Here is a 10756-nt window from a genome sequence, read left to right as displayed (position 1 = left end):
WRRATGGATGGATGGATGGATGGATGGATGGATGGATGGATGGATGGMTGGATGGRTGGATGGATGGATGGACGGATGCATGGACGGACGGATGCATGGATGGATGGATGGATGGGTGGATTGATGGATGGATGGATGGACGGATGGATGGATGGACAGCAGCTCCTAAATCCCTCACGCTGTAAATTTTAAACGTTTTTCAGTAAATCAGGCTGAATTTTAATCATCAAGCTGAACCTTCCCTTTAATGGATCTGAACATTTAAAGGGGCGTCCATAATGTTTTCAGAATGTTTTCGAGGTCAAACCATCGAGCGTTTCAAGAGTTTATAAACTAAAACAAAAGTTTCTAAAGGTCAGCGGAGCCTCCAGAGATAAGGCCGCTCCAGCAGGACGGGCCGACTGTTTGCAGGTTACCGTCGGGACTCAACTGGACGCTGCAACGCCCCGTTTCCTCCAAACGCAACACGCACGCAGCCTCACACCCTTTCCCACAGAACAAAGAAACAATGGAGGCAGGAAATGGCTGAACCCGGAGCTCTGCCCACCATGGAAATACACACCGAGGGTCCAACTTCTGTTCTGGACGCCCGCCAGCATGCTAACACACACACACACACACACACACACACACACACACACACACGTTAACACGCAGCGCTGCAGCTCTATCGCTCTGCCTCAGCAGGGCTGCGGTTCCTGTAGCTAATCACAGAGCAGCAGAGAGGAAGCTTCATGACTTCGTTAACTTTGAGACACGCAGGGCTGGGGCTTAGTTCACTTCTAACCGTCAAAATACACCATTCATTTGTAATTATATTCAACGAAAGATGAAAACAATCAACTTTTATTAATGGTTTAAATAGATAAAAATTTGTTCCAATTCAATAATAAACATTCTTTCAGTGTTGTAGTTTGGCCTCCATCCAGCAGAGGGCGCAGCTGGTAATCCCTAAGGAGCCGGTTGATACAGAAACAAAGATGGCGGAGCGATACCAGCACAGGAAAGCGAAACAGTCCAAACAGTATCCGGTCTGAGATGAAAAATTCACTTTTTGTGGTTCTGTTTAGAAATATAAACACTCCTACAAACTCTTTAAGGTTTAGCTAAAGCTGAGCTTCATGAGGGAGGAGCGTCAATTTCTCAACCAAAACCGGCTGATTTACTACAAAGGAAAGGATGTATGACGGTGTATTAGATTATGATAGATTAAAAAAGAAGCTTTTTGGCAGAAAATTTCTGCCAAATAAGCTCAGCAAAGCTCAGCAAAAAAAGTCAAATTTCCAAGTTTTTTCTAGAAAATTTCTTACATTAATCTCAAATTTTTGTAGTTTTTTTTTCAAGCAATTTTTTGACTTTTCAAACTAAGAAATTTATGACATTTTCTAGAGAATTTCAGAGATTAAACTCAAAATTTCAGATTTCTTTCTTCCAAATTTTCATACTCAGAAATTTATTTATTTATTGCAGAAAACATCTGAAAATAATCTAAAAACTTCTATTTAGCACATTTTACTTTTCTTACACTAAAGTTTTTAAGTTTTTCCTAGAGAATTTCTTTGTTTTTTATGCAAATTTTCAACTTTTCAAAATCAAAAATTGTGAATTTTTCTAGACTAATCTCAAAATTTCAATTTTTTCTCACAATTTTTCTCAAGTTTTTTGGCAGAAATTTAGCCGTCCATTTTCTATTAATTGAGACAGTTGTACAGCAGACAGATATCGCTACCCTACAAAAGGATCCACTGAACAGGCTGTTTCCATTATCCTGCATAATAATGGAAAGTTGAGTGGAAGGAAAAAGTGTGGTGGATAATTGCAGCGTGAAGAAAATTACAAATCAAAGGCTATTTTAGGCGATTCAAATTTGCTTCCCCCCCCCTATCTGACTCTTTCACTGAAGTATGAACAATCAAATTCAGATCTTTCCATTTATTAGTTTCCTTCGTTTTACTCGGTGGCTGCATAAATCATATCAGCCGGACACATGTGAAGAGAACACCATGGCCTTTAAACAGCGGATATATGTAATCAGACAGTGAGGCTAAGAGGCTGTCAACATTATGAATGTAGTCCAAGTGAAGGAAATGCCTCTGCAGGCTTAAATATGCAGAAGAAGAGCAAAGAACGGCTATTAATAGACGGAGATGTAATAAAACGTTTTGCATGAAATCAGAATAACAGTAATGTGGAAAATGATATTTTCTTTCATTCTGTGTCTGTGTTGATTTAAATATAATAACATTTGTCCAGAATGTGTGTTTTGGAGTGAATTTTACTTCTTTTAATATGGTTTTTGTTAGACGTTTAAACCAAATACAGCGTTCTGTGTCCCTTTTCTTCTGCCATTAAATCCTATTTAAAGCTAATTTTATCATCCAGTTTTTGCTAGAAAGAGAAAAACAATAAATCATTTAAATTATGATGCGATTAATCAAATCTAAGTTTTTGTAACTCACTGGTGTGCAGCGTGGCGTTGGCCGACTCATCGTCCGTCTGCGATCGGACCTGCAGCAGGTAGGCGGCTCCAGGCTCCAGGTGATCCAACGTGCAGGTGAAAACTCCGCCAGCGGCGCCGCGCGGCCGCTCCGTTTCGTTCCGCTCCGTTTCGTTCCGCTCCGTTTCGTTCCGCTCCGTTTTGTTCCGCTCTGGGACTCTGCGACACTCGGAGGCGTCCGCTCCGACGTCCGGCGACGCCACGGAGAAGGAGCAGTTCAGTCCGGCGGTGGTCAGAGTCAGAGAAACGGAGTTCGGACCGGACACCGATCCAGACACAGAGATGCTGCAGGGAGCAGAGGCTGCAGGATGCTCTGTGGGAGCTGCACTGCTCACAACCTGCAGCAGCATACAGAGCACTTTAACGGACTTTCAGGACAAATATGACTTTAACTTCACGCCTACACAGAACATAAATAACATTTACTGGAGTTCAGATGTTTTTCTCACAGTAAAATTCAAGCATTTAACGTTTTCAAACTTTTCCAATAGACAAAAATAATACAAATGAACTGAAAAAAAGAGTTTAAATTCATTATTTGATAATATAATTTATTACTGTTATTAAAAATATCTTGACTAATGTTCTACATCCTACAGCATGGATAAAATAAATGTAAATATTGTATGTTTTAAAATGTCTCTCTTACACACATAGAATAAGATACGTCTTTATTGATCCTCAACAGGAAATTATCAATCTGTTGACAAGCTACTACATCCAAAGTGTGAAAGATTAGCAAATACAAATAAGTGATATATATAAAAACATATGTACACACAAGTGTGATATTATAATCTAAATAAATAATAAACCTAAATATAAAATAATGAAAAAATAAAAATGGGAATGAGTATAGAAATAGAAACTAAAGTCTAAAAACTTTTAGCTTCTTTTATCAAAAATATTTTTTTCTTTCTGGTGTTTATATTATAAAGTGTAAACTTTGGTTTAAGTAAGTTTATACATTTTATTAGTGTTATTTCTAATAAAGGACAGATTAGGGCTGCAATAATTAATCCCAATTAATTTATTATTTGAATAATTGTCAACTAATTTTAATAGTTTAATCACTAACTGGACATTAAATTAGACTCTATAAAAGTCAATTTGCTGGATGAATAACAGGATTAAAGCAGACATGAAGCCAAAACTACAAAAAATGGTGCGTTCACTGATCAGAAGCAAAATCTCACCTTGAGTCTAAAAAATGTAACTTTTAGTTTCATGTGTCAAAAATAATTTATCTTTCTGGTGTTTCAGTCTGATGTTTTCTGTGATTCATTCCTTAAAGGTAAAAGTTTATATATTTGATTAGTTTTTTTAATAATGAACAGATTAATTGTGATTAACTGATTATGGAAATAATCGTCAACTAATTTTAAATGATTAATCGTTAACAGATTTTTTTTATGTGTTTACTGAAGAAGAAAAAACTCAAAGTGCAAAAAAATACACAATATTTTAAAAAGTGTCAGTTTTGGCTTCACCTGGTTCAGATTCTGTTAAAAATATGTTTTGTTTTTTTAAAAACTTGATGCTTTTGTTTCAAACTCCTAAAACAACATGAAAAGGAAAAACTGGATTCAGGAGCGAGAAACGCTGGAGGAAAAAAAGAGAAACTAGTGAAACCTCTACAGATGTGCGGTATGGGAACCTGTTTGGGAAGCAGGAAAAAGCAAACTTTTACAGCCAGCTTTCAAGTCTACAGGGGACAGGTGTCCAACTCCGACAAGCGGCTCCGAGGGCGGAGCGGCGCTTTGATGCCATTGTTCTGGGAAACTTTCAGGAGGAGACTTAAACCGAGACTGGAGAGAATCCGAAGGTCAAATTCCTCCAGACGTTGATGTAATCTAAACATCTGATGATCAGGAAAAACATTATGACAGCAGCATCTCTGCATCCTGGCACCTCGACTATTAAAACCTTTTGTCCTCAAACCAGAGATATTTACAGGGCATTTTGTCCTAGTCCAAGTTACCGAATTTTCCGCACTATAAGGCGCATAGAATAGATGCTACAGTTACGGTTTCCACCTGTTCCGCAATACGGGATGTGATTTGTTCCGTACTCTACAAATGTGGACGTGTAATAATAAAGAAGTGGTACCGAGTGCTTTATATCGTAGGCTGCCCCAGTCATTGTTTCACTCACGGTGTTGGTGTTGTGATATTGAGCCCAACTGCTTTCTGGGTAACACAGACCAACCGACACGCTGCCGCCGCAGTCTCTGTCTCTCTTCCCCCGAACTCCCCGGCTTTAAATGTACAGGGGCTGGTCCCTTGGTAACCCTAGTCGAAGCACCCGGATGAATATCTAAAGCCACTTTGTTGACATAAAGAATGTCAACAAAACAGTCCGACTCGGGTCGGAGAGGAGAGCATTCTGGGCCGAGGCGTGGCCGGACGATGGTCACCCTTCTCCGTTTGCACACAGCATGTTGGTGGAGAACCTGGTGCTAAATGACCTGCAGACGACCTGATCATCAGGTCGGTAGGTAGACAGGTCAGTCAAACTTTATTAACAAACCAGCGTTCTGACAACTATCCCAGCATGCACCACGCACTTCTTCTTCTATGGGGGAAAATGAAGTCGGCGGCTGTTTACCGTAGCTGCTAGACCTGTTGTGGCTCAATATTGGTCCATATATAAGGCGCACCGGGTTATAAGGCGCACTGTCGGCTTTAGAGGAAATTGAAGGTTTTTAGGTGCCTTATAGTGCGGAAAATAGGTTAAGTTTCAAGTCTCCACTGGCTGAAATGACTGTTTTCTAATCCGTTCTTAAACATCTAGGAAACCTCTCACTCTGCGTCGCCTAGATCTGAAATCTCAGGCCGAAATAATGAAATTAACATTTAATAATTATGTTTAAATATATTTATTTTTATTAAAAGTTATATTTTAATCATTCAACATTTAATTAATCATCACAAAATTACCATTATTTTGGAAAGTGATCCAATGTCGTAATTCTTTCATTAGATGAGTATAAATATATATTTATGCTCAAAGAAACTATTATGCCTGAATTTCTGCTGTAATAATTAAGTTGTATTCATATTACACTAAATCTGATTTGGATAGTTTTCTTCACAAATTTAAGGTGTAAATTACAAAATTATTAATGAGACAAATTGGAGGAAGTAAATGAGTCTTAAACTGAAGGGCACAGGAAGTGCTTCTATTTTGACATTTCCAGCAGGAAGTGTAATGTAGCAGCTAGCTTGGCAGTGAGAGCGTCATGTTTATTTTGTTCTGAAATGATCCCAAGTCATTGAATACAGAGTTTATCTGTTCATCTGGTCGTCATTATGAAGCTAACGCTAACAGCAACAGATTGCTATGAGTCGCTAGCATCCCATAATAATCCACCAACATCACTAGCTAATAATCCAGCTCTCTTGTTTCACAGTAAATCAGTTTTTAGCTCAGACATCGGCTTACTTCAGTTTTAATCAGATAAAAACTGGGACTCGGGTCTCAGACCACGAGTCCAAGTCAAGTCTCAAGTTTTTAGGTCTGAAGTTTTATTTTTAGTTTGACTCAAACTTTCACAAGTTTCAAACTGTAAAAGCTGTAATCAGTATTTATCAAAACATCTTAATAATTTTAAAAGATGTGCATTTTTTCATCCATTTGTGTTTTATTATTTTACTTCCATTTCAGCCACTAACAATTAAGCAACTAATTTAATTTTATTGCTATTTATATTTTTTTTTCTTTCTATTTTTTCTTAAATTTTTATAGTTAGTTTGATCAGTGACCTGCTGCAAATCACATTGTGTTAGTTTGTATTAAAAGTGCTCTGTTAGTAATTATTGATAAATTGATTGATTTGCTGGAGAAAATGCAGAGGTTCCTCCTCAGAGGTTAAAAGATCTTTAAAAAGATTCCAGGTTCAATTCATCACATCTGTCATGGAAACTGGTCTGGATAGGAGCAAATTATAAAACAAGAAACTTTAGAAATATACATAAAAATACTAAATATTTGTTCAAAGAAAGGAGAAAATGGGAAAGTAGAAAAAGGAGGGGAAAAGGAAAAAATACAAATAAAAATCAGAAAAAGGGGGGAAAGAAAAAGTAAAAAGAGAAAGAGAAAAAGGGGGGAAAGAGGAAAAAAATGAAAAAGATAATGAAAAAAGGATTAAAAGTGAAAAAATAAAAAGGGGAAAAATGAAAAACAAAAAAGTGGAAGGAGAATAAAGTGAAAAAAGGAAAGAGGAAAAGATAAAAAGGAAAAATACTGTCCAAAGTGGACAGACATTAGGGGAAAAACATGTCTAACATCTGAACATGATGCATAAATTTGGACAAATTAAAGTTTCCTGAATTTAGTTTCTCTTCCTTCAAGCAGTTTGATGCGACAGATAATCAGCTGCAGGTATTTAAAGATGGCCGCTCGCCGCCATCAGGTTTCGAGTCAAGCGACCGCCTGTTGGTTGGCAGATAACGAAGTTCAGGGAGTTCAGAGACGACAGCGGAGCGTCCAGGATAGAGACGGGAAGAGAAGGAAGTGATCCAGAGGAAAATCAAGCTGGATAACAGAATACCGAATGAAAACTGGTGGAGCTTCAGAAGCAGGCAACAATTTCAACTCATCTGGAAAAAAAGAGGATTCATATGTAGCAAAACCCCAAAAACATGAAAAGATAAACTTAATGGATCTTATCAGCAGCTACATTTGATGTGAACATGGCAGCATGTTTCCTGTTTGGAGTTTTAAATAAAGAAATGAGCTACAGGGAGAAGATTATCGGACTATCGATATCACGATAAATCCTAAATCTGATTTCCATCAGAGCAGCAAATACCTGTAAACTCAAAAATATAATTTAATGATTAGTGTGTGCAGGTTAGTGATTAAAAAAACCAATTCTTCATCTAACTACGTCTGTCACAATAGCAAATTTTGGCTGGATGATAAATTGTTTCAGAAGTTATTGCGATAAATGATAACATTGTTGTTTTGAGACCATTTTAAATAATAATAGCATAAAAACACAAGAAACCATTCTCAAAGATCAATAAACTTTAAATTCTAATGACAGTGGAACTGGAAGACTTTTTAAATATGCAGAATAAATAAACAAAACAACAAATGAAATGAATTATAAAGTCTCTAAACTAAATTATCCTTCAAAATAAGGAGCCAGAATGAAAACTTTCATCATCCAGTTTTTGGTAGAAAAACAATAAATCATGCAAATTGAAATCATTGAGCTTGTTTTAATTTATAATGCTACTAATTACTGATTACTGTGTCAGGCCTATATATATAAATGATATGTTGGATTTCAAATAACTTTGTGTTTTTGTGTTTGCATCAATTGATAAACAGCAAAGAAGTTTTAAATGATCTTCACCACGATAAAAACCACAAAATACGGTAAAACACAGACTTCAGTTTCCTCTAAAACTTTCCTAAAATATTCACCACTAATGAGTAAAAGTTAAATTCTGATTCAGACTTCAGGCTTTGTGATTTGAAGTATTTTTAAGAAGTCATTTTATTAGAAAATTTCCATTTACTTGTCGAGTTGATGCTTTGGTGCACAGATAACAGATTTTATTACCGGAATAAAAGGATAAAAGCCAGAAAACGCCTTTTAAACAAAGTTTCTAAACAAGAAAAAGCTATCTGAAATGTTTTCTTCTAACGATATGATCAGACGTAATGAAACATTATTTCTCTCTGAGTTTTTAGCCAAGATAATAAGGAAAATAAGTGACTCATCTTTATCTTCTACCTCATGTTTTGTCTTTTTTTACTTTGAGAAAGTTGAGAAAAACTGACAACAACAAACAGCTTGAATTGAATTTGAGGCAAAAGGAAGAACAGCAGCAATAGAAACTGGTTCTACTTTAGCCTGTCTTGTAAAATTTGACACATTTCCCCCTGAATCAGCATAAATAATTGGGTAAAACGTCGTCCTGGTTGTCTGGACTGACCTGCAGCAGCAGCGAGGCGAATCCCAGGCAGCAGGAGAAACTTCCAGCTTTACATTTCAGCATTTTGATCGTCCTTCAGATCCACAGCCGGAGCATTCACCACCATAATCCTGAGGTCCGAGAAGTTTAAAAGACTGATACTCCCTCCGTCTGGCGTCTTCGATGGAAACAAACACAAAGTGTCCTGCGAAACAAAGTAATTCCTTATTTCGAGTTAATTGGTCAAAGGGAAACTTTTGGTGTCCATCCTGGACTCAGAGCTCCTCAGACTGGACTCTTTCCTCTCAGCAGCGGTACGCCTCGCTCTTCCTGTCTGTCCGAGGTGTCGACGCTCCGACTCTAACGGACTTCCTCACTCTGAGTCGCACCAAAGGCTGGTCTACACACAGACTAATAATAGGTCCTGCTGCCACCGCCGCGGCGCACCTAGCTGCTCACACTACAGAGGTAGAGGATAAAAATAGAGCGAGAGCGACGGATAAAAACGACCATTTCTGGAGAATAAAATTAGAACATTTATTCCTACTTTAAATAGAAACAGCTAAACATATGTTGCTCATGAATGGAGCATCATTACTCAGCATTTTGAAAGTTTCATTATTGAAATAATCGTCAACTAATTTGGTTATTGGTCAATTATGATTGCTCTAATTAATGATGATTATTCCATCCATCCATCCATTTTCCTGCACCCTTGTCCCTCAGTGGGGTCAGGAGCTGCTGGTGCCTCTCCAGCTAACGATCCGGGCGAGAGGTGGGGTCACCCTGGACAGGTCGCCAGTCTGTCGTAGGGCAACACAGACACACAGGACACACAACCATGCACACTCACACCTAGGGACAATTTAGAGAGGCCAATTAACCTGACAGTCATGTTTTTGGACTGTGGGAGGAAACCGGAGTACCTGGAGAAAACCCACCATGCACAGGGAGAACATGCAAACTCCATGCAGAAAGACCGGGGCCGGGAATCGAACCCAGAACCTTCGTGCTGCAAGGCAACAGCTCTACCAACTGCACCACTGTGCAGCCCATGATGATTATTAAAATACTCAATTAATTTAGTAATCACAATTAATTATATGCATTATGATGAATCAATTATTGAAATAATCAACTAATTTATTAGTTTATTAATTGATTAATTGTTATATAGAGTATACAAACTCAAAAATATTTAAATAAAGATACTTTTGTCTGTAAATATGTGGTATCAAAATTCATTAAAGGAATGCTTTAAGGCAGTTAAATGTTTATTTTGTTATTTAAAAAAGGAAGTGAAATATTTGTTTATTTACATCATTAATGCATTTCTAATATTGTACAGAAAAGACATGAGGTTAAATAAAAAATGTGTATGATGTGCCATTTATTTCTGTCTGATTTATCGATTAATCGTCAGAATAATCAATACAGTAATAAACAGACAAAGGTGAAAAATGTCCTGTTGACTGATTACAAATAAGTTTTTTTCCATGTTTTAAGAGTTCACAAATATTTTTATTTAAATGTAAAATGCATCTTTAGTGGGACATTAAAAAAATGTAATGAGAATAAGACATTTTGGCTAAAATATGTAACATTTATTGCATAAATAATCCTACCACCTCTAGTCAGCTCAGGAATTTGCACTCAAAGGTGTTTTTTTTTTTTATTCAACCAGTAAAGTAAAAATACTTTTACTCTTGCGACATTTTGGCTCATTTCCTTTGAAGATTATCCTGAGATTGTTTCATTACAGAAACGTCCGACTCATAGCATATTTTAAATATATCAGCGCAGCTCTCATTGTTACAACTCCATGAGTCATGAATGTGTTGGCTGCAAGCTGACACTTAATTTAAGTAACAAATGTTGGAGAAAACTCTTTTGTCAACCATTGTTGCAGGTTAAAGGCCAAACTCTTTTTGTTTCAGCTGGTTTGACTGCATTTAGTCATCCACACCTCTTTCCTTCCTTCCTCTTTCTCTGCTGTTTCTAGGAATAAAAGCTGCGCTGCATCACAAAACGCCAACCAGCAAAGCTAAAGAAGCAATTTACCAACTTACACCGACCTTTTAATGTCTAATGTCCAAAGTTTTTGTCTCGCGGGCCAAAAAAATATATAATTTTTGGAAACTAAAATCACAAAAATTTATTTCACCTATTCAACTGAGCATAAACTATTTTAATTAAACAAATAATCAGATTTTTTTGTCGGAAATGAATCTTTCAATGTTTTTACTTGTTAAATGAAAATCTTTCAGTTTGCTTTTAATTTTGGGCTCAATAAAAAAATAAACTGAGAAAATATTTTGTCTGTTCACGC

The 10756-nt window shown here is 36.9% G+C and overlaps 1 protein-coding gene across 2 annotated transcripts in view; it reads right to left on the bottom strand.

Moving 5' to 3' along the window:
* Window positions 1–8976, bottom strand: part of ptprb (protein tyrosine phosphatase receptor type b) — a 32945-nt gene extending 23969 nt beyond the window's left edge. The window contains exons 1-3 of one of the 2 annotated variants that reach the window (XM_008400845.2): window positions 8449–8976; window positions 2640–2835; window positions 2460–2609 (exon numbers count right to left, since the gene is read on the bottom strand). In XM_008400845.2, coding sequence (XP_008399067.1) covers window positions 2460–2609; window positions 2640–2835; window positions 8449–8511 — 409 coding nt within the window. In that variant the 5' untranslated portion in view covers window positions 8512–8976. Of the gene's footprint in view, window positions 1–2459; window positions 2836–8448 lie in introns of both variants that reach the window. The other variant, XM_008400844.2, reaches the window with a different exon arrangement.
* Between the last annotated feature and the right edge of the window lie 1780 nt (window positions 8977–10756).

This window comes from Poecilia reticulata, linkage group LG23, assembly GCF_000633615.1.
Source record: "Poecilia reticulata strain Guanapo linkage group LG23, Guppy_female_1.0+MT, whole genome shotgun sequence".
Classification (NCBI taxonomy): Eukaryota; Metazoa; Chordata; class Actinopteri; order Cyprinodontiformes; family Poeciliidae; genus Poecilia; species Poecilia reticulata.
This window is presented reverse-complemented; position numbering and strand designations above follow the sequence as displayed.